Raw genomic sequence first — 25,366 nt, forward strand, 5'->3', positions numbered from 1 at the left:
GAGAAGAGAAGAGACAGAGACAGAGACAGAGACAGAGACAGAGACAGAGACAGAGAGACAGAGAGAAAAGATATGGGGCTAGAGATGGGAGAAGAAAATCAGCTACAGATAGAGTGTGAAGGATTGGGGGAGACTTAGGCTGCATCATCCTTAGGATCCTCTCTTTTGGTTCCATATCCCCTCTGCTATCTCTAATTCCAAAAACATTTGGTAGAATACTTACTAACCTCAAAGTAGGAGTAAGATATTACACAGTCTCATCGTGGTCACATTCCCTCCCATTGCTGAGACATAAGTCCTAGGAAGGATAAGGTCAGACCTCTTTTTTTACCCCCAAAGAAAACAGGGTTTTCAAATGTCCTTTTAAAATTTCATTGGTCCAAATTAAAAGAGGTTTGTGCTCCCATTGTTTTTCCTTCCATATCACCAGAAAGTGAAAAAACTGATGCAATATTCTCAAATGCTAAAAACAAAACAAAACAAAACCCCAAACAACAATCTGCCTTTCTGAGAAAAGTAATCTATTAAACTGACTGCACCTGTGTTCCCCATTGGGACTTGACTGAGCAACATCTGGGTCCCAAAGAACTGAGGGCTGGGAGGAGCTAAGCAAGGGGGAAAGAGTGAAGACTGAGGGTGCAGGTGTGAACTGGTTGTCTCTTACTCGAGGTATGGATAGCAATCCCTCTTAAGCAATCTGGCTCAGTCCCAGCCAGGAGCCAGGGGCCTTCAGTGCTTAGGTAATGACAGATGGGCTTTCATAGATATAACTATCTGTTTACTGATTTTGTAGGGTGGGGAGGCCAATTAGGAGAGATGGGGTAAAAACTGTTTACTGTCAAAGAGCAAGTGACACGAATTTGACAGGAAGCTCCTGTGCAGCAGCTTGCCAAGGCCAAATGTCTAAGCTGTTAATGCCATCTAGATCCCCTGAACTGCATTAGGATATAGCACAGAACTGATAGTGAAAATCATTTTAGGTTTAATATTTGATCACCCCAACACCTGTCCCTTGGGACCACAGGTTCCCTCTTTCATTATGGTGATCCCAAAGAATATGGGACTGCCTTCTCTTCCCATTCTCTTTCTGATTAGCTTTTTCCTCCAAGGAAGCATATTTTCTTGGGGAGATCCTGATGCAGTTATTGAGGATTCACACTTGATCTGTTAGAAAAGGAACTCTAATGTGACTCATGATGGGATGATGATTATGGAGGTTGATGTGGGGGAGGGAGAAGAAAGAGGAAGAGAAGGGAAACAGAAGACCTTATCTCCTCCTGTTATCCAAATGATTTATTTAAAAAAAAACCCTTTCCTTTGGGAATAGAGTTGCACCAGGAGAAGTAATGAGTGATGCTGTTATTGAAGGGTAGTGGGCAGAGTGGTCAGAATAACATCAGGACTGGGACTGCTGGCCCTTGGAACCACATACTCATTCCCCCCCCCAAAAAAAGCCTTATAAGGGCACAGTTGGGAAGGAGGCAAGAAAGAGAAGTGATGTCTCTCCTTAAACCAGTTATTCACTCATAGACTGAGAAGGAAGAATATAAATGGTAGTGGTAACAGGTACAGATGAAATATGGCTTGTGTGTGTGTCTGTGTGATTTTTCTTGTCCTTTCTTCCCTTGAGTAGGGGGCAAAAGCCCTCCAAAACAGATATTCTAGGTTCCTTAAATCCCTGCTGCTCATCTGCCCGAGATGATGATGATGATGATGATGATGATGATGATGTTTGTCCTTCATTCTTGAAGATGACCATGCCATCAGGGAGGTGAGTGAAGGATGCTGTATTAACCAGTCCCACTTTTTCCTCTGGGGCTGAGTCCAATAGTCAGATATGAATCAGGACAAGTGGAGATGGCCCTGAATTCGAGGTAATCAGGATTAAATGATTTGCCCAAGGTCACACATCTAATAGGTATCAAGTATCTGAGGCCAGTTTTGAACTCAGGTCCTCCTGACTCCAGGGCTGATGCTCTATCCACTGTGCCACCTGCTGCCCTTCTGTCTGAGAGAAGTTGTGGGCACTGTCATCTAGAGTAACCAATGATCTCCAGGGGGAGAAATGTCTTTGGTACCAGGGGATGCCAGAGCTGAGCAAAGTGGGAAGTGGAGCCTCCTCTGACCTTGTTTCACCCCCCCCCAAAGTCTTAAGGGAACAGGTCTAGCCTGCTGGTGGTAGTAAGTATCCAGACCTCCTCTTCATTCATATGAGTGCCTCCCTCTCCCAAACCTAGCCAGAAGTTGACACAAAGACACATCTTTGGTCCATAGTATCAGATCTAGTCTCTCAAATAGCCTCAGAGGCCATCTACTCTAAACCCCACATTGTAAAGATGAGGAGACTGAGGACTAGGGAAGATGGGAGCCTTGCCAAAGGTCATACAAGCCATGAAGGTGGAATTTCAATCCAGAACCTGTGATTACAGGGCCAATACTATTTCCATTGTATCACACTGATTCTCCTATCCTTATCTCCAGGGCCAAAAGCCTGCCACATCTTCATTTTCTTTGCTTCATAATTAATCCCAGGGGCTAGTGCTTGCATCCACCTGGTTCTAAGTGACTGAAGGTAGATAAAGTTCCCAATAAGAGTGGTTGCCTCCTAATTGGTCAGAACCCAGCTTTTCACAGTAATGTGAATACAGACACAGAAGTCCAAGCTCTGCTTTGAAGACCTTCTCTATGATTCTTCAGGAAATACCTCCTTTCCAAGCCAATCATTTCCCCTTGTGGGGAGACTCTCTCCAACCCCAGCACACTGTCTCCCAAACGCAGGCTAACCTGCCAAATCACAGCAAGAGTCGGGGACTGAAGAGCAGTCCTTGCAGACTCTGACTGAATGGAAATGCGATTGCAGCAAGTCTCACACCCACATAGAGGGAGAGAGGTAGGAAAACACCCTACAATGGAAAGCAAACAACAACAATATTAAAAAAAAAAAGAAACCCACCAACACATAGGAAAAGAGCATCCAATTGAGAGCTGTTAGAAATGAATCAATCTGGGAAGGGGAAGGAGGATGGGGAGGAAGACACCAACACATTAAACTTCAGACACATGGTGGAGAGGAGGAGAGCAGTGATGGTGGGTGGAATAAATCCCAGAGCCCCCAGAGTTAAATCCCTAATGAGACATAATTTATAACACATTTCATAAAAAATAAGAGTGATCAAAGGGAGATCTCTGTCTTCTAGGATTTCTGCTGTTTAATCTTTCTCTTTTTTCTTAAAAACTTCCATTTTCAAATAACCAGCACCGATTAACATACATTAATTAACCAAATTAATTCATCAGAAAAATTAATCCAAATTTCTCATCTGTGTTCTGATACTGAGGGTGAGTATGTCTTGTTTATTTTTTTTAAAATGTAGACTTTTTTTTTTGGCATGGACCAAATCCTAGTCTGAATTCCCCTTTCTCTCTCTCTCCAAATCTATCGGGTTTTCAACGTCATGGACGAAACAAAGGTACTCACCTGGAAACTGATAGCTGTAGCTTGGAGCAAATCCGGGATAGCCTCTGCCATATGTCGCCACAAAGTTTGGGTAGCCTTGAACACATATATAAATAGAAGAAAGTCACATTAATGAAGCTTGGCTCTTTACTCTTTCAAATTAGATACAGAAAGCAGGTGGATGAGGATAGTGGGGTAATGAGTCTGACTTTTTTTCTTTTTCTTTTTTGGAACAATCCCCAGATCTCATACTCAATAAGGCCCTGGACCTGAGGTATGGGTCATCTTCCTCTGGTGGCCATGGAAAGCAGGGCTGTCAGTTTACACACAATTAACCCATGTGTGGCCAGCTAAGGCCCCAAAGACCATGCCCTCTTTCTGAATAGGCAGAGTAAATTTCAGTTGCTAAGTGGAAACCCCAGAGCCCCAGCTTGGCTCTGACATTTGGGGAGCTTACAATGGATGTACTTTACTTTAGAGTTATTGACAGTGGGAGGCTGAGGTATTAGTAATGCTTACTCCCAAGGAAGGTGGGGGGGGGGCAACCTGCATCAGGTTCCTTAAAGGGGAGATGGTTTTGCTAGGTAAGGGGGGAAATTAAACCTTGAGGTAACTTTGGGAAGCCCATAATCCATGCAACCCACCCAGAGCAGAGCATAACTAGTCTGTGTTTACACCCCAAGCTCTATGACCCAGGTGCTTTCCCAAGAAACAGTCTAGATACACAATCCCTTGGGACAATTAGGTGACATGGTGTATATGTATGGTGCTGGACAAATCACTTCACCTTTCCTAGCCTCAGTTTCTTCATCTGTAAAATCAAGAAAGTAATAGTACCTATCTTGAAGAGTTGTCACGATGATCAAAAGATAATAAAATATGTAAAGTGCTTTGCCAATTTTAAAGTGTGATATAGAAATATTAGCTATTATTATTTTCCAGAATGGAGAATGTTCTCCACTTGGCATTTTTGAGCATAAGTTGCTATTTTTATAGAGCATTTTTGCTCAACGGCACAGAATCTTTCTTTTTAGGATCCCTGTTTTTTTCATTATTGGCAGGTTACTGGTTAAGAGGCCAAGAGGTGCAGTTTGCTGAAAAGAGTCAGGTAGAAAACAGATAAACCACTACTGGAAAAGCTGGCTACATTTCAGCCTGGCTCTCTTCTCTATCTCTTAGCAAAGCATGGCGGAAATCTCTCTTTTCTCCTTCCAACTTCATAGGATTCTACAGTTAGAATTAGCAGCAGAATCTTAAGCAAATCACTTCCCTTTCATCTTACTTCACCAACTGGTCTAGATGAGGAGCTCTTAAGTTCTTCTGTGTAATGGTCTACTCTGGCAGGTTAGTGAAGTCTTTGGACCCCTTCTCAGAAAATTGTTTTAAAATTCAATAGAATTACAAAGGAAATCAAATAAAAATACCAAATATTTTTTTTAAAGTTCACAAAATAGCATTACTATTACTAATAAAAATCAAATTTTTTTAAAAGCCCATAGACCCCAGGTTTAGAACCCTTGGAAGACAGTCTTTATGGTCCCTTCTAGAGCAAGTCTTTAGAGGCCCCAGAGAATCTTTAGATCTCTGAAGGCCCCACACAAATCTGTGACTTAAGGGCTGAGACCATTTGTGCTTTCTCTATACAAGGAGAAATACTCCTGAATTTGCTGTTTGTCACAACTCATTGGCCAGTTGAAATATTTCCACCTTGGAGGGACCTCAGTGCCAGAGCCTTCACCATTTATTTTCTGGCATAGCACTGGGTCATGAATCAGTGGATTCCTTCATGGCTCCTCTAGGCCTCTCTAGGTAAGCAAGATCAAATGATCCAGCAACTTGGGATCAGCTTTCCATTTAGGAGTGGGGATGTAGATGGTTGGGTTTTGATGATGAGAGGGAGGAGGATAGCACCAGGGTGGATGGGTCAGGCTGGGGTGGGGTGGGGGGCTAGAAAGAAAGGAAGAGAAAGAAGGGAAAAGAGGACACTGAAGCTTTAAATAGACATGTACACACTGGTTCTTTCCTTGATATTTATTTCATGGCTGAGCAGCTCAATCCTCTTTTAAATTAATCACCTCTGCTATTAAATCAGATCTTTCGGCGTTAGATTTCTCATACCATTATTTCAACAATATTGATAAACGGATTATATGCAAACAGCCGAATCACTGCTGCCTGTGGGGCTTTCCTGATGAAAAATGACGGTGCTGTATCCAGCTTCGGCACTGGGGATCTTAAATATTTTAGCATTAATCTGACAGTGAAAGCATTAGCCCATGTGTCACCTTCAAGACTCCTGTGGAGGAGGAGGATGGGGGCTGGGAATGGAACATCAAGTTCCTTCCAGTTTCCTGGTCACTAGGATAAACACATCCCCAACTTCCTGACATGCCTCAGGGCCTCTCTCCAAGAACAGGCAGACAGGAAAGAGACTGGGAGGAAAAAAAACCCCATGTTTTATAGTTGCCCTCCTAATATCACCTCCATCCTCTCCTGCTACTCACTCTCCAATGCCCACCAGTATGCCTTCCAACAACAAAGACAAGAAAGAACATGGCCTGTGGCAGAGAGAGGCTCCCATCCCCAGCTCCCATCACTGAGCATCCTCTAGGTCAGGCAGATGAAATCATAAATTTATAATACAACATTACTTCAATTTTCCTCTTCATTTACCGCTGTGATGCCCAGCTCTGCTCTAACGAGTCACAGCCCGAGCCACACAGGGGAAATTGGCTGGCTGAATATCAATAGCACATTAACACCAGGCCTATGTGGATGCTTCATCAAGCCAAATTATGGCCAGGATGACCTAGCTACCACTTCCATTAGCTGCCATTCTCCTCCTGCATTGGCCAATGCACGATTTATTTGCTTCAGTACTCAGAGTGACTGATCAATTCTGTGGTAATTATCTCTTGTCACTGAACTAAAAAACTCAAGGCTTTTTGCCTCCATCTCCACCTTTCTAAGTGGTTCTATCTTGCAATACTGAAAGAAAAACAGCACACAAAAAAAAACAAAAACTCTCATATCAACAATTAAAATTAACTTTCCCCCTTTTTGGTTAACTGAACTAATTTTTTTGTTCCCATCTCCAAAGTGGTAGGGTTCTAAAGGCTCCAGTTCAGAATCTTTTCCCTAGTCTAGAAAATTCCCTAGTCTAGTTTTCATGATAGAGAGGGACATTATTCATCTTCTCTTGTGCTCTGTTAGTTACCCAGAAGGACAGAAAACTGCATCCTGACCTGGTCCAACTAGAAAGCAAGGTAGGCTTATTCAACCATGGAAAGAGAATCCTTTATTGCCTCGGAATGTGGCCATTAGGAGGTCACATATGGCCCCAAATGATGTTTTCATTATGAGACCTATGAGTTCCTGTCTATAATCATATCTGAGCATCTAGAAACCCAATTTAGCTCAGGGAAGAGGAAGTTTCCTATTTGAAGTTCCTGCACCTATAAGGACAGAAAGAATTCACTGCCTTGGGAACAATATGGAGGTATACTTAGTCTTCCTTCCTTCCTTCCTTCCTTCCTTCCTTCCTTCCTTCGAAAGTGAAAGATTTGCATGAAATAATGAAAAGAACCAAAAAACAAGTCAAAAAAACCACACCAAACCAAAAACCACATCAAAACCCCAAATAATAACAGCAATACTGTTCAAAGAATAATTGTCAACAACCAAGTTTTTCTGAGTATTATAAATACTCAGATCAACTATAAAGGACCTAATGAAGGAAGATGCTTTCCACCTCCTGAGAAAAAAACATCATAGTATGGCTTTACATATACCTATAAATTTGTGTCAAATGGTGGACTTCTCTAGTGTGGGAGGGATAAGGAGATAGTTTGGAACTTAAAATGCAGCAAAAATACATAAATTAAATTTAAAAAGAAAAAAATAATCAAAGGGAAGGTTTCTCTTCATTTTCCTAGTCCTGCTTAACAGAAAAGGGACCCAGTTCCTTTTTAACACATTTTTTAATTGGGAGAATTGTTAGGAAGGTTAACTGGGTTAAAAAAAATGATAACTTTCCTGGGAGCAGAGAAAACTAAAGAAGATTTTTTTTTAAGTGTAATAAAGAGAATCTTAATATTGATCTTCAGATTTAGGAAGAGCTATTTTCTTTTTTCCTTTAGCAGACTTATAACTTCCATCAGTATATGGAACCCACTGTATAAACTATCACCATTAATAAAGATAAGCAACACTTCCATAACTTATAGTCTTGGAGTTATTCCTGGGGCAAGGAAAAGTAAAGTGATTTGACCACAATCACAAAGCTAGTATGTATCCAAGGCAGGGTTCAAACTTCAATCTTCCTGATATATATATATGCTCTTTCATAAAGAAAGACTCATCATGTGTCTTTTATTAGGGTCAAAAGTTGTTCATATTTATTTTATTTTTCTGGAGGCTAAATGACATGCGCAGGTAATATAGCTAATAAGTATCTGAGGTAGAATTTGAACTCAGGCCTCCTATCTTCAAGATCTGTGATCTGTCATTTGTACCACCTAGCTAGCTACCCCCATCTTTATTAAAGAAATAACAAAAGGGCTCAGATGGCAGAAGGTGGAGCAGAGGTTAGATAACTATAAGTACTACAAACAGATGACTAATGGTGGTGAAGTCGCTTTCATTGCAAAAAAAGAAAAGTCTAAACCTTAGGGAAATGGACTAAAGTGCTATTCTTCCCTCAAGATTTCCTTCTCACCACCCCCAAATTTTCTATTTAAAGTTTTGAGTTTCAAATTCTATCCTTTCCTCCCCTCCCTGAGATGGTAAGCAAAGAGACATAGTTATACATATACAATCATCTAAAACATTTCCACATTAGCCTTTTTTGTAAAAGACTCAAATAAAAGAAAAAAATTGAAAGAAAGTGAAAAATAGCATGTTTCAATTTGTATTCAATCAAAATCATTCTTTCTCTGGAGGTGGATATCATGGGTCTTTTGGGATTGTCTCAGATCATTGTGATGCTGAGAATAGTGAAGCCATTCACAATTCTTCACTGAAAAATATTGTTACTGTGTATACATTCTCTTGATTCTGTTGGCTTAACTATGTATCAGTTCATCTAAGTATTTCCAGGTTCTTCTAAAATTACCTTGCTTATCCTTTCTTATCACACAATTACAGTTCATTACTATCATATACTAGTTTGTTTGGTCAATTGATGGGCATCACTTTGATTTCCAATTCTTAGCCACCATGATAAATATAAATATTTTACATATTTATATTTTATTGCATATTATATAAGTATATATTTAGCCACCACAATGGATACAAATATATAAATATTTTGGGGAAGTCAATGGGATATAAACCGAGTGGTTCAGAATCAAAGGATATGTAGAGTTATAGCCCTTTGGGCATAATTCCAAATTGCTTTCCAGAATGGTGGATCAGTTTACCACTCCACCAACAGTTCATTAGTATCCCAGTTTTCTCATATCCCCCTCCAACATCTGATATTTTTTCTTTTTTTTGTCATATTGATCAATCTGATGGGTGTGATCAAATTTTTCTTCTTGAGTAGGTTATCTTCCAGCCCTATCATTTCCAAGATTTCTCCAGACTCTCTTAGGAAGACTGTAGAAACTCAAGGACAATAATTCCTAGGGATTCTCTATCATCAAGAACCAGTTAACTCTGCACTGGCTAGTCAGTTAAAAAAAAACAAACTAATAAAATAATCCCATTCCTCTCTGGTAAAAATGTTCAATTCACCTTTCTCTAATACTCTCACAATTACTTAATAGAAGCTGTTTTTTTCTAAGATTAATTTCATTCTTTTCCCAAGCCCTGAAGTAAGATTTTTGTCAAACAGCAAATGATGATGATGCTGCCTTACATTTGGACCAACAGCCTTTCTTGGTCTGTAACAGAATTACATTATGACATCCTAGATGTGCTATGACTGATGGGAATTAAAGATAGTCCACATTCCCAAGAGAACAGGCCCAGTCTGATGAATCTTTCCTATTTCTGTTTCATTTGGAAGAAGCTGTAATGCCATCACTTCAAAAGGAGAAGGAAAATCCTCTCCACTGCTCCAGAAACAAAGGAGATTGGAATAAATGATAGATTTTACTTAGGAGCAAATATCCCTCTCATCTTCCAAAAGGTTTAATGGTCAGAGATAGGATGGGTGAATGTGGAGAGAATGATATAAAAGAACAATCTATGGTGAATTTATAATTCTTTTTCTCAACAGTGTTTTAATTCTCCATACTTCCTAGCTATGTATGTGTGTGTGTCCCTGTCTAAGACACTTAACCTCTCTCTGTCTCACTGTCCTTATCTTTAAATGGGGACAATAAGAAGACTTACCTAGAAGGGTTCTAAATGAAATGACATATGTAAAGTACTATACTATGTAAATACTATTACCAGTTCAGACTTCTTCCATACATACCTACTGAGGACTCAGATAAAGGTTTCTATAGAATCTCTATACTGATTGCTTTGTGGGGGCAGGCAGGGAGAGAATCCTTGTTGTCTCATTGCACCAGGCCAAGCCAGGGTCTGGGCTCCAGGAAGAGGGCTGGGAGATGTGCCAGAGCTTGAGTAACCAATAGGTACAAACTTTAAAAAGCAGAGGGAGAAGCAAAGGGCTGGCCATAACTCAAGGGGTAATAGACTTTTAACTACTACAATATTTTTTTTTAACCAACAGTTAATTCTTAATGTGACTCTAGGAAGTAGTAACTTAAAAGACTTGAAAGAATGGGAAAATAGCTAGAGCAGATAATTAAGCATCTGGTATTCATCATAGCTCCATGCCTCACTCAAGGCACCAACAGAATGGGGGGGGGGGGAGGGCAGGGAGGGGAGCAAGGGTGGATCAAATACATAAGCAAGAATCATTCTAGTGCAAAATTTCTTGTAAATCCAGTGAAAACTTTGCTGTGGGGAGGGTCGCTCTCAGGAACAAGTATTTCATCTACCTGTTCTGGTCAGCAACATCTGTAATGTTCTGTTTTTCTCCCAGAACACACTCAGTCTTTGCCCATTCTTAAGAGTTCTGTTTCTTTGCCTGAAGCTACATTCCCACATACCCAGAGAACATTTTCCTTACCCAATTTTGTCCTATTCCCCTTCTTTTGTTTCCCTGGATACTGTGACTGTTTCCTATTCTTAATCAATCAACAAGCATCTATATATGACAACAAGCATATATTAAAAATTTTTTATATATACATATATACGTACAGACACACACACACACACACGGCACTGGGTTAGGAGATGGAAGCACCAAAATGAAAAACAACTATCTTTTAAGAGCATAATTCTGACATGAGAAATCACACAGTACATATAAATAAATACAAAATACATATGAAGTAATTTTTAAAACACAAAGTTATTTTAGAATGGGGAAGAAACCAACAGCTGTGATGACTGGGAAAGGCTCTATTAGGAAGTAGCATCCGAGCTGAGCTTTGAAGGGAGATAGTGATTCTAGGTAGTTAAGTGAATAAAGAGGGAATTCTAAGCCTAGAGGAAAGACAATTTGTTCAAAGGCATGGAGATGGGACAGAGTGTATCACATATGAAGAAGAGGAAAGCAGCTGGTCTAGCTGGACCACAGAATGTGGAAATGTCTTGGGAAGTAATGTATAAAGAGAAGAGAAAGGTAGGTTGGGTCTAGGTTGTGAAGAAATGTTCCAAAAAGGAGCCTGTATTTGATTCTTTGAGTAAGAGGTAGCCAGAGAAACTTACTGAGTAGGGGAGTGACACAGCTGGACCCATGCTGTAGGAATATCACTTTGGCAGCAGAGGAAGAATCAGAGAGGGATGAGACTAAAGAGGGGACAGGGAGACCAATTGGGAGGCTATTCTAGGAGTCTAATTGAGACTTGGTAAGAAGCTATAACTATGGTGGCAGCTATGTGAGCAGAGAGAAATATTGTCCAGATAGAACCTATACCAGGATGTGAGAAGTGAGAGAGAGATGACTCCAAGGCTGGGAAGTCATGTGGAAGAATGGTGGTGCCTTAGTCAGAAATAGGAAATTAGGAAAAGAGATGGGTTTCTCAAGGAAAGACTAAGATATTTTTCTGATATGCTTATAAACTCCTTGAGGGCAAGGACTGTCTTTTGCTTCTTTTGGCAACTCCAGTGCTTGACATATGAGGTAGCTAGGTGGAAAAAGTAATGTGTGTTGGGTCTGGAGTCAAGAAGACCCGAGTTCAAATCTAGCCTCGGACACTTAACTAGCTGTGTGATGCTGGAAAGTCATTTTACCTTTGTTTGCCTCAGTTTCTTTATCTGTGAAATGGAGACAAGAATATCATCTATCTCACAGGATTGTTTTAAGGATCAAATGCCATTTTTTTTTGTAAACTGCTTAGCACATAGGAGGTTCTACATAACTGCTTATTCTTTTTGTATCTACTTCAGAATGTTATACAATAGATAGTTGTTGATGTGGAACTGGAACTTGGGAGAGAAACAATGCTCATATATAAAGATCTTGGATTATTTGCATAAAGATGATAATTAAAACCATAGATGCTGATCAGTTCTCTGGAAAAAGGGAAAGAGAAGAGGAAAAGGGGTGAGGGAGTGTAGAAAGAGGAGGAAGGGCAAAGAGGGAAGAAAAGAGACAGAGGGAAGAGATAGATAGATAGATAGATAGACAGAGAGAGAGAGAGAGAGAGAGAGAGAGAGAGAGAGAGAGAGAGAGAGAGAGAGAGAGAGAGAAGAAAAGAAGGCCCAGGACAGAACTTTGGGGTATGCTCACATGTTAGAGACAGAACACAGGTGATGAGTTAGCAAATGAACATGATAAGGAACAATCAGATAGGTAGGAAGAAAACCTAGGAGGACAGACTATACAGATTTAAAGGATGGTCAAATGGAAATCAGTCATGAGTTTCAACAAAGTAGATAACAACACTACTAAGAATTCACATTTCTATAGCACTTTAAAGATTACAAAGCACTCCACAAATAAAAATCATGATAAAAAATCATGATAAAATGGAAAGCAAACTAGAGCTTGAATCCAAATCCTGGTTGTGCCACTAGCTACCTATGTGGCTTAGGGCAAAAGTTCTTATGCCTAATGTGTAGGGGCTGCATTGAAGAACCTCTAGGGTCCACTCTTCCAGCTCTAACTTATGCTTCCAAGAAGGCAGTGCAAAGATTTTTTTTTTATCACATTTTACACATAAGGAAACTGAGGCTGAGAGCGGAAGCTTAAGTGACTTTACCAAAGGTCACAATTTTGGTAGTGAAGGTTTTCTGACAAGAAGTCCAAACTTTATTCCATTATAACCCCCACCACCTCTTCCAAGGAGACTTCTCTAGAAACTAGTTGGTTAATGGTAGAGAATTTTTAAAAGTTAAAGGCCAGCAGTAGTTTAAACAGCAATCCATTTACAATACATAAAGAGCTTATCAGAGGCTGTGAGGAGAAGGGACTCTTAGCCAAAGCAAATGAAAACCCATTAAAACTAGACAGATCTTGTGCCTGAATGGAATTTTACCATTAAGTACCATTTATCCCATTTTAATTAGTATTTTCTGGACACACAATAACCAGCGCTAACATACTGTTCTCTTGCCTTGAAATTTCTAATTATTGTTGCGACCTACACAATTATGCATCTTCACTGCTTTCTCCGTCTTGCCTGCCATTTAAACAGCAAGATTTTCAATTATCTATGTGGACCTGTCAGAGATACCTTTAAGAGAAGGGGCATTATATGTATCTCAATTTCTCTAAAAGCTAGGAGAGATCGCTTTTAGTCAGAACAAACATGCTTTGTCTTTCATCATTTTTTTTTTTTTTGGTGTGAATAAAGAGTAAAAACAGGCTATTTAAAACATCCATTTAAATGCAAATTCTGATATCCCAAGAAAAATGTTAATCATTTAAATAGACAAGATCCTTCCCACTGCCCCCCCCTTCTCCCCACTGCCACTTTCCCTTCCTGCTTTTAGAAAGTAGAGTTGTAGCCCAGAAAAGTTAAGCCAAAGACATGGCAGCCAACCTCCACCATGGGCGACATCGGTAGGCAGGGGAACCCTGTCCCAATTCAAACGAGCCCTCCTATCATCCCCTGGACTTACCTAACATTCCCATGCCTAGCATGAAAGCATCCATTGTGTAAGGGAGGCCTCTGGCCCGTCCTCTTGTCCCAGGTGGGAACATCACTTCCTTAGGCTGTGCTTTCTTACATTCTACCTATTGAGGGGGAAAAAAATATACAAATGAGATGCTAATTAATTCCAAGGAAATGTCAAATGCAGACCCGGTCTGAGTAAGAAAAAGGTTATTTTTAGCTGAGCTCCTTAGACTTCAAGTAAAAAGAGTTAAAGTAGAGTAAATGGCCTGCAGAATAAATATTTAAGAAAACATACTGCTTGTGTAAATCTTGCTTTGGAAGACTCTACAAAGATGAAATCAAGGGGCAGAGGAAGCTAACAAGACATACACATGCTCAGAAAGGATGCCTTGGCTGATGGTCCTCTAACAAAACAGCCTAAAAAGACCCCTGGCTTGGGAGGAATCAGAGAAACAGTACATCGAAGATAATAGTTTGAAGTGCTAACAAAGAAATCCTGTCCTTGAAACCTACTTCCAATCATTCTTTATAAAGTTAAAGCATCAACTGTGTTCTTTTCATTGCATCTTCCTCCTTTGCCTCCAAAATTCTCCTCGTCAACTCTTTTTAGTTTATTTTTTAACAGAATGGATAATACTTTATTCCAGAATCCACTCAGTTCAATAACAAATGTAGTTTAAGAAGAATCCAAGGTGGCGTAGTGGATAAAGCACTGGCCCTGGAGTCAGGAGTACCAAGTACCTGAGTTCAAATTCAGCCTCAGACACTTAATAATTACCTAGCTGTGTGGCCTTGGGTAAGCCACTTAACCCCATTGCCTTGCAAAAAAACTAAAAAAAAACAAAAACTAAAACTAAAAAAAAAAGAATCTAAGTTTTAAAGTAGGTAGTACTCTTTATATTTTATATTGAGTTCTTACATATATTGAGCTACCACAAAGTCACTCTCAACTTCTTTCTGTACATTTTTTTCCACCTTTGAAGTTCCTGAAAATCCTATCAGTCCATTTATTCACCAATTATTTATATGAAAACCTTTCCTAACTGAAACACAGAAGAAAACAAGTCCTATGAGCATCCCAAAGGGATGATACAAAGGTCAGCACTTATGTCATAGGAGAGGGTCCCAGTAGCCAACTCAGTCTATTTAACTCTTACTGCTCAGTTCTAACAAAATTCATTTTCCTGGTTTCCTAACCCATAGTGACTAGGTAGCAGCCAGTCAGCAGGCTGGGGCTCTAAGGACCAGGTATAAGGCAAGGAACAGCAAAATTAAAGAAAGGAAAATAGGGACTATTGACTACACAGACAGTTCTTGTTTTATATAAGTGAACTCATTCCTTGCAGATCTCTATGTAAAGCAATTTTTACATGATCTGAATTTGCCCATGGATGTGGAGAAAGGAAGGAGGAAGGGAGAAGTAGAATAGTGGCTGCCAACCTGTAGAGAAAGAGGGCTGGCATGAGGTCCAAGTGCATGGGGGGGGGGCAGGGGAAGAAAAGTGAAAATAGGAGGAAGAACAAATGAGGGACGAGGATCTATCTGGGAGCCTGGATGGAATTAAGAGGAATATACAGAGGAGCAGACACATAGGGGCTGGACAGGAGAGAATGGCATCATGTGGGGAATAGGGACAGATATGTGGGTATTCAAGCGTGGACAGACAGAAGACAGACACAAGGGGCCTGGGGGTGGGTGGAGCGGGTCTTCTCTCTCACTCCCAGAGATCTCAATACAAGGCATGATCTTACAATAGCTGTGGAGATCTCTCTGCCCATTTGTTCTGTTTTCACTTGGAGGTTTTGTTTTTTTTTTTGCATCAAGGCAAGGGGTAGGAGAGAGAGAGAGAGAGAGAGAGAGAGAGAGAGAACAACTCTGTACAGTAACATTGGTGTGTTTATAGAAAGAGGGTTTCTTTCAGAATTCTTTCTGTAAAGTTGAATTTGTGTATTGCAAATTTATGTAAAGCAAAAACTATCTGAATCAGTCTGGAACCATTTAACTTAGAAGCACATTTTAATAATCCTGGAAAACAAGGCAACACAATTTATGGCCAGGATGATGACCCTGAATCATCAATAAAAGGTTAAATTATTTTTAAAAGACACTAAGACAAGAATGTATATGATACATGTTCACAGGATTGTAGATTTAGTGTTAGGAAGGACTCTAGAGACTATCTTCTAATCCAATCTTATTTTATAGATAAGGAAGCAAAAATCTCAGAGGTTAAGTGATTTCCCTCTTCAGCAGCACTCTTGATATAAAGGACTTTCTCATGTATGCCACAAAAGTTTCTTTTGCCCAGTAAATTCATTTTAAGCTGCTACCACCAACTCCCTGTTCCTAGATCACTCCCTCCCCTTTGAAAGATTCCTTTTATATATGATATTCCTGGGAAAGGATAAAGTGCTAGACTTGATGAAAATCCTTTCTTAGACATTTGCTAGCTGCGTGACCCTGGGCAGGTCACTAAACCCTATTTGCCTCATTCATAAAATGAGCTAGAAAAGGAAATGGCAAACCACTCGAGTAACTACTACAAAAATCCCAAATGGAGGCATAAAGAATCAGGAATAACTGAAATGACTGGAGAACAACAACAATAGTATTCCTCCATTAGAATGGAAGCTCTTGGAAGGCAAGAACTCTCTGCTTGTATTTGTAGCTCTACACTTACCACAGAACCTGACTCAAAATAAGAGCTTAATAAATGTTGACTTGACTTGCTCAGTCATATTTATGGCATGAGCAATAGGAGTCCAAGTCTTCCTGACTTCAAGTTCACCACCCAACCACTATACCATGTTCAGAAGCTATTTAGTTTAACTTGCAACTGAAGCTCTATAACACGCTCAAAATTTTTTTTTAACAACTTGTCATTAGATAGATCCCACTGAGACCTAGGAGCTTCATTCCACTTTTGCATCTTATTTTTTTAAAACATTATTAATTTTTAAAACTTCTGACTCTTCCCAACACCACGCTTCACTCCCAAATAAATTTCTATCTTGTAACAATGAAATAAAGTTTGTTTTTGTTCAGTCATTTCAGTTCTAATTCTTCATGACCCCATTTGGGATTTTTTTGGCAAAGATGCTGTAGTGGATTATCATTTCCTTCTGACTCATTTTACAGTTGAGGAAACTGAGGCAAACAGTTAAATGACTTGCCCAGGGTCATACTACTATTAAATGTCAGAAGCTGGGTTTGAACTCAGGTCTTCCTTACTTTGGCACTCTTATCCACTGGATCAACTAGCTGATCATCAGCATTTCTGATGATGGACAATGACTATTCTAACTCTGTATTTGTAGATGACCATCTCTCTGCCCAGGGGCAGGAAACTTGCTTTACCATCAGACCTCTGAAGTCATGGTCAGAGATCATTTGGTCATTGATCAGAGATTATGTTTTTCAATACTGTGTTAAGATATTTAGGAAGATTTGCATTCCAAATAGTTAGAATTGAAAAGCTTTGGCATTTGGTGGGGTGGTTTTAGGAAGGGTAGATTTTCCCCAATGATGCTAGTTAAATGAGGCATTATGTTGGATATTTCTGGCTGCTGTCTCCCCAAAGGCTATCAGCCTAGAAGAGAGAGGAGTTGCACCTTTTGGTATACTGAAGATAATTCTGCCATTATTCCTCTCTCATTGTTGTCTGCTTCTGGACCCACAATTTCTAAAGAAAATGAAATATACCTCTTCTCCTGGGTCCTGGGGTAGAGGTCCCACTGTTTATTTTCAACAGGGAACACCATTTACATGAACCCTGCCACTCTTAACAAGCTGAGGAAGGGTGGGCGTGCTCCATACATGCAAACAGATAATTACCTAACTCAGACCCCGAAATGGAGAATAATATAGCAAACCAGCTCCTTTCCTAATAGCCCTATCAGTGACAGTCTATTGCATTGTCTTATGAAAACCCTACGCTTGTTCCTAAGCAACCTGATCAACGAAAATTTCAGGTTTATACAATTTTCATTTAGGTAACATGAAGGTTAACCGACTGTAATAGGAATATTTTAAACAAAACCACCTACTCTTCCTGCTCCTCAGTTAAATGCATTGAACTTCAGGGGAAGCTCCTTTTACTTCCCTCCATCTCTCTCAGCAGCACTCAACTGTGTGAATTCTGCCAAAAACTCATTCTTGTCTTCTGAGCACAGCCAGTGACCTTGCCTTCCACGTGGTGCCAAGAGAAACTGTTTGTACTCTAGCCACATGTCAACCATGCCCCATCTTGGAGGCTTTAAAAGGAAAAAAAAAACTTGCATACAAAAGTATTCATGCCTGTGATTACAAAGAGTTGGAAACGAAATACCTACCTGCTGATTGGAGAATGGTTGAATAAATTATGTTATGTGAATATAACAGAATATTACAATGCTGTAAAGAATGATGAATGTGAAGAACTCAGAGGTAGGAAGATATGTATGAGGTAAGGGAGTGAATGAAGGAAAGACAGAACAATGGCTTCAACAATATAAATAAAAACAATGCTAAAAAGATGACAGTGGAGGAAAGCCCTGGGCCTGGAATCAGAAGATCTGACTTTAGATCCAACCTCAGGCTCTTATTAGCTATGTGACCCTGGGCAAGTCATTAAACCCTGTTGGCCTCAGTTTCCTCATCAGTAAAATGAATTAGAGAAGGAAATGGAAAATCACTCCAGTATCTTTGCCACACAAAATCTGAAAGCGGTTACCAAGTATTGAATGTAACTGAAAAATGACAGGAAATGACAAGAAAAGGAAACAACATTCAAGTCAAATACAACCATAAGTTGGGTGCCATACTATCAGTGTCAAGGCCTGGATCCTTCCTTTCTTTTACTAGTGAACAAACTGTGAAAGAGAAAGCAACATACCAACAATTCCAATTATTCTATTAAGAGAGTTTTGATAAATGTTACAATGATTCTTTATGGTTGGGGTTGGGGAGCGTATTGTATGGGTGCTGTGGTTGTTTGGATGTGTCAACAGGAAGTATAGGAAAAATAAAGTCAAAACACAGAAAACCTAAAGAAATACAGACTAAATGGATGAAAGTCAGAATAAAAATGATGAAAGAAAGATTTTTTACCAAAAGAATTGTATAGTGCAGATGCTACATCAATAGTTGTTGTTAAGCCTTTTTTTTTCAGTCATGTCTAATTCTTTGTAACTCTTTGGGGATTTTTTTGCATTTGTTTGGTTTTGGCAAAGATATTGGAATGGTTTGTCATTTCCTTCTCTAGCTCATTTTGCAGGTGAAGAAACTGAGGAAAACAAGGAGAAGGGACTTGCCCAAGGTCATACAGCCACTAAGTATCTGAGGCTGGATTTGAACTCAGGAAGATGAATCTTCCTGACTCAAGACCCAGCACTCTATCCATTATTCTATCCAGTTGCCCCCACAGTAGGAGAACTTAGGTTCAAATTCTGGATTTAACATTATTACTACCTATATGACATTATGCAAGTTACTTAACCTCTCTCTACCTCAGTCTACACAATTATAAAATGAGGAAGGTTGAATACTATGACCTAAGGTCCTTTTCATCATTAAACATGATCCTAAATTCCTCACAAGTGTGAAAGAGACAGCATACAGGACTTGGATTCAGGACACTCTTGCAAGTCACTCTAAGTCCATAGGTGAGAACCTGGTCAAATAACTGAATTTTTAGAGTGTCAGTATCTTCATCTGTGAAATGGGAAGTGTGTATTCTCAGAATCTTAAAGGATTCCCATATGGAGAGGACCTGGCCAAATCTTAGGGTACCGGGGCGGCTAGGTGGCGCAGTGGATAAAGCACTGGCTCTGGAGTCAGGAGTACCTGGGTTCAAATCTGGTCTCACACACTTAATAATTACCTAGCTGTGTGGCCTTGGGCAAGACACTTAACCCCATTTGCCTTGCAAAAAAAACCCCAACTAAAAACTAAAAAAAAAAATTTAGGGTACCACACAAAGGTATATTGTTATTATTCTGTCACTGCTGTCCTAATTCATCTCTTCTCATCATCCTTTTATAAGTTGTTTGTTCATATTTACCATTTGGCAGACTATTGTGCAGGTAAATAAAATGAGCTCACATTTCTGTAGGCTCTACCCAAGAATCTTCAAGACAATCCCAAAGAAAATGAGATTAAGAGAGTAACAAAGACCTCATTCTTTTCCTTCAGGATTGGGATTTCTTCTGCTAGGTCTCTGGATTTTGAGAGTTTCTTAATCATCAGTAACATTAAAAATATATGGGGTGGCTAAGTGGTGCAGTAGATAAAGCACCGGCCCTGGAGTCAGGAGTACCTGGGTTCAAATTCAGTCTCAGACACTTAATAATTAACCTAGCTGTGTGGCCTTGGGCAAATCACTTAACCCTATTTGCCTTGCAAAAACCTAAAAAAACCAACAAAAAAACATTAAAAATATATATTATAATAGGGGCAGCTAGATGGTGTGATGAATACAGCCTCAGTCCTGGAGTCAGGAGGATCTGAGTTCAAATTCGACCTCAGACACTAAAGAATTGCCTAGCTGTGTGACCTTGGTAAAGTCACTTTAACCCCATTGCCTTCCAAACCCCTCCCCAAAATATATTATATTCTATACAGATATATAATGTAATATAATACATATAGACATTAAATTTATTAGTTAATATAGATATAATGATACTAGCATTATATAAATACAATGCAATATAAAATATAATAAAATTAGCTAAATTTTTAACTTTTGTTTCAAAATTCAAGGACAAATCATAGCCTTGCTATTATTATTTTAGATTTAATTTTCTGAAAATGGCTATGTAGATAAGATAAAACAATTGTTCAACTATTTTGCATATTTTTAATATTCCTAAATGTATATATGTATTTATATATGTATATATATATATATTCACACATTATTGTATAGGCTGGTATATGTCCATGTTGTCTCCCCCAGTTAGACTGTAAGCTCAGTGAGAGCAAAAATTTTTGGTACCACTCCCTATCATGAGGGTAATATGTATCTCATTCTATTCTCACATGATTCCTGTTCCTTCTTTTAGGATGCCGTATTTTGAAAGTTTTCTAGTCCACATAGCTTGAAGATTAGGGGTAACTGGGATGGCAATATCTATTTAAAAACTGAGGAGTTTTTATGGATCAGTGTTCATCTAGACAATTGTGAGCAACAGTTCAGATTTTAATAATGTTTCAGTTATCATCATCACTGCAAGTACTTTCCCTCTAAGCAATTCTTGCATATTCTGCACCTACATTCTTTTTGTCATTGTTAGACCAGGGTCAGTCACTTAATCCTCATAGGGGCTCAAGGCATCTCTAAGACTTTAAGCTGTAGAGTGTTGACCTGTTTTGCTAGAGGAATTTCCTAAATCAAAGAAATTATAGTTCTAGACCTTATCCTAGCCCCAAAGATGGAATTGACCAAAGGAGGAAAATAAACCTGCTCTATTTGATTTGTTTTTTTCCCCAATGGGGAATGTAAGTTTCTGCCTGTTCCTCCTTCTGCCTCTTTCTGCAAAGTGGATTGACTTCAAGTGATTAAAGTTAGGATTCTGCTCCCCTTTCCCTTCCAAATTGGCTTTTCTCTAGGCAAAAGTGACCAATAAATTACCATGTTCACTAGAAGAGAACTCTCCCAGGGTGTCTAGGTGGCGCATAGAGCACAGGCCCTGGAATCTGGAGTACCTGAGTTCAAATCCAGCCTCAGGGCAAGCCACTTAACCCCATTTACCTTGCAAAAACCTAAGGAAAAAAAAAAGAGAACTCTCTCTAGACCAAATCAACAAATAAACCCAAGCATTTGCTCCCATAGTACAATTTCTCTGGTCTATAGAAATAAGTAGGTTAGATTCTTGGCACAGAAGCTCTGGGGAGGCATTGGACTAAAAGTACTTTAAGAAGGGGGGTACAGGGCTGGGGATTTGATTATATTTAGCCAAATGTGTATCATAGGAGCAGTTTGCCTAGTTCTTTATTGTTACTTGGTTCTGGGTGTGAATGATGATAAACTCAGGGTAATGAACTGAAGGGAAAGAGAACCAATATGGTGGCTATTATTAAATATCTCTCCCATCTCCCATTTTCTTTTTTTTTTGAATTATAAAGATTTTATTTATTTTGAGTTTTATAGTTTTCCCCCTAACCTTACTTCCCTCCCCCATCCCCCCACAGAAGGCAATTTGCCATTCTCTACAAAGTTTCCATGGTATACATTGATCCAAATTGAATGTTATGAGAGAGAAATAATATCCTTAAAGAAGAAACTTAAAGCATAAGAGATAGCAAGATCAGACAATAAGATATCAGTTTTTTTCTAAATTAAAGGTAATAGTCTTTGTTCAAACTCCACAATTCTTTCTCTGGATACAGATAGTATTCTCCATTGCAGACAGCCCCAAATTATCTCTGTTACACTGATGGAATGATCTAGTCCATCAAGGTTGATCATCACCCCCATGTTGCTGTTAGGGTGTACAGTGTTTTTCTGGTTCTTCTCATCTTACTCAGCATCAGTTCATGCAAATCCTTCCAGGCTTCCCTGAATTCCTATCCCTACTGATTTCTAATAGAACAATAGTGTTCTATGACATACATATACCACAGTTTGCTAAGCCATTCCTCAATTGAAGGACATTCACTTAATTTCTAATCTTTGCCACCACAAACAGAATTGCTATGAATATTTTTGTACAAATGATATTTTTACCCTTTTTCATCATGTCTTCAGGGTATAGACCCAGTGCTGGATCAATTGCTGGATCAAAGAGTATGCACATTTTTGTTGCCCTTTGGGCATAGTTCCAAACTGCTCTCCAGAAAGACTGGATGAGTTCACAGCTCCACCAACAATATAATAGAGTCCCAGAATTCCCACAACCCTTCCAACAATGATCATTGTCCTTTCTGGTCATATTGGCCAGTATGCCATCTCCCATTTTCCCTGGTCCAAGCTTTAATAAAGCTGATGTTAAAACACCCATGATCAATTTCCAAGCAAAATCCATTGTCAAGTTAATCTGTTAAAGCATGTTTCTGGAAAAAAAAAAGGGAGGCTGGGTCCTGGAGAATGCAGCATCTTTAGGTTGTGGTTTCAAAGTTCCTTGCATTGATACATCAGACTTCTTTCTTCTCCCATAGCAATAGTTCATAAGAACAAGAGAACATAACAACAGTCCTCTTTGATTGAAGGACTTGCAACTAACAAAGAAATGTCATTTGGCTTAACATAGTAAGGAAAAAACAACTTTGTAAGGAACCTCATTGGGTAACCAATGGCCAACTACTGGTATAAGGAAAGTAAGTTTTTAATTCACAACTTAGAGAAACACATGGTCCCAGAGATAATGTTCAGAAGGAACAAACGACCATTATGTGTCCAATAAATAGCAATGTTAGACCTCCCCAGATGCATAAAGGGATTGATTTCAAACTTCCACTCCACAGATACATTCCTTGCTTTGAAAACCAGATGTGGTAATAAAAATAAGGGAGAGGGTCACAGAGTGCACCTTTGATTTCATCAGTCTAATGAATGTAGTAAGGCCAAGGAAATGTCTTCTACAATGAAGGTGGGGACCTCTTCTGTAATTTGTAGAACTGCCTAGAACACTGAGGGTTTCTGTGACTGACCCAGGGTCACAGTGGGTCAGAAACCAGACTAGAACCCAGATGTTCCAGCCCTTGAGTTTTGTTCTCTATCCACAATAAGTAAAACAATAGCCAACACTGCTATTGTTCTTTATGGTTTCCAAGTGTTTTTATCAGTGGTGTCAAACTCAAATAGGAATGGGGGCCATTAAATCATATCTAAGGATCCCTTTGAGGTACATATTGACTTAGTTTTAAAATGTGATATTATCTATGTTTTATTGTTTATAAATATATTAATATTATATAAGTATATTTATTATTGTTATTTATTTTGTTAAATATTTCCCACATTTGAATGTTATTCAGACCAAACTCAGGAGTTTCAAAGGCTGCAAGTGTTTACCTCTGTTTTATACACATTATCTCATTTAAGCCTTAGACTAGACTAGTGAGGTATTATTATCATCCCCATTTCATGTGTGACCAGACTAAGGCTAAGGCAGGTGAAGTGATTTGTTCATGGTAGTAATAATAGTAATATCTGTCATTTATCTAATCCTTTAAGGTTTAAGAAGAATTTTAAAACCCAGATCTTTCTTATTTCAAGTTCAACACTAATTCTGCTACACCATACTACATCTCATTGGTACTCAGTGTGTATGTATATGGACATGTGTGGCGTATTTTACATACTCCTTCCACAGGAGAGGGAATAGGTAGAGATAAAGTAGAGTGAATTATCCAAAAAAAAAACCACCTGGGAGTTGTAACATTTCCCTTTAAAGCACAAATCATAAGTAAGATACATAATAAGAACTTGTGGTCATTCTCCTTCTTTGTCTCTGCTCCCTTTTTTCCTTTTCACTAGTTGCAAATTTTTACTGAGAACTCAAGAGTAGGTACAATATTGGGTTGAGATTTGTAGGTAAGGCATAATACCTTGCAAGCTTTGCTGCTTACAAAATATTTTCTGTTCAAGATCTCATATCACAAGATCACAGGATTTAGTTAGAAGAGAGTACCTAGTAATAGAATCACGGATTTAGAGTTGGATGGAACTGTTGAAGCTCCCTAATCCAACTCTTTTATCTTACAGAGGAGGAAACTGAGGCCTGGAGAGGTTAAGTGATTTGTCCCATGTGACACACTTTAAGTTTGGGATAAGGAAGAATAAAAATCTTTTGAAGGAAAGAGCAGAAAACACTAAATTTTACTAAATAAAGACTCAATTTGTGTTTCATTGTAAAATTGACCATCTTTAAATTTTTCCACTACCAACATGGGTCTGTCCTTTAAGTTATGAACAACTGAAAGTAATTTTTGACTGTAAATATCTGTGAATTCCATACCTATATTTGCTGGTGGTGGTTAGTTTTACTGGGATTGTGGGGGATGCTACCTGAGGTACCACCTCACACCTCTCAGACTGGCCAATATGATCGGAAAGGACAATGATCAATGTTGGAAGGGATGTGGGAAATCTGGGATACTTTGGTGGTGGAGCTGTGAACTCATCCAACCTTTCTGGAAAGCAATTTGGAATTATGCCCAAAAGGCAACAAAAATGTGCACACCCTTTGATCCAGCAATACCACTACTGGGTCTATACCCTGAAGAGATTATGAAAAAGGGTAAAAACATCACCTGTACAAAAATGTTCATGCAGCTCTATCTGTGGTGGCAAAGGATTGGAAACTGAGGGAATGTCCATCAATTGGGGAATGACTTAACAAACTGTGGTATATGTTCTATTGTTCTATTAGAACTATTGTTCTGGGCAGCTAGGTGGCATAGTGGATAAAGTCAGGAGTACCTGGGTTCAAATCTGGTCTCAAATACTTAATAATTACCTAACTGTGTGGCCTTGGGCAAGCCACTTAACCCCATTTGACTTGAAAAAACCTTAAAAAAAAAAAGAACTATTGTTCTATTAGAAACCAGGAAAGATGGGAATTTGGAGAAGACTGGATGGATTTGTGTGAACTGATGCTGAGTGAGATGAGCAGAACCAGAACATTGTACACCCTAACAGAACATGGGAGTGATGATCAACCTTAATGGACTTGCTCATACCAACAGGGCAACCATCAGGCACAATTCTGGGATATCTGTGATGGAAAATGCCATCTGTATCCTGAGAAAAAATTGTGGAGTTTGAACAAAGACCAAAGACTTTCTATGTACCTTTAATTTAATTTTTAAAAATTGTCTTATTATATAATTCTGC

General features: G+C 39.1%; 1 protein-coding gene across 8 annotated transcripts in view; it reads right to left on the reverse strand.

Annotated features, from left to right (window-relative positions):
* The window catches only part of MSI2 (musashi RNA binding protein 2), a 518,635-nt gene that overhangs the window by 62,310 nt on the left and 430,959 nt on the right, over positions 1 to 25,366 (reverse strand). For all 8 annotated transcript variants that reach the window (XM_074223649.1, XM_074223647.1, XM_074223646.1 and 5 more), the window contains exons 9-10: positions 13,553 to 13,667; positions 3,479 to 3,553 (exon numbers count right to left, since the gene is read on the reverse strand). In XM_074223649.1, coding sequence (XP_074079750.1) covers positions 3,479 to 3,553; positions 13,553 to 13,667 — 190 coding nt within the window. The remainder of the gene's footprint in view (positions 1 to 3,478; positions 3,554 to 13,552; positions 13,668 to 25,366) is intronic.

This window comes from Macrotis lagotis, chromosome 2, assembly GCF_037893015.1.
Source record: "Macrotis lagotis isolate mMagLag1 chromosome 2, bilby.v1.9.chrom.fasta, whole genome shotgun sequence".
In the NCBI taxonomy this organism is placed as follows: domain Eukaryota; kingdom Metazoa; phylum Chordata; class Mammalia; order Peramelemorphia; family Peramelidae; genus Macrotis; species Macrotis lagotis.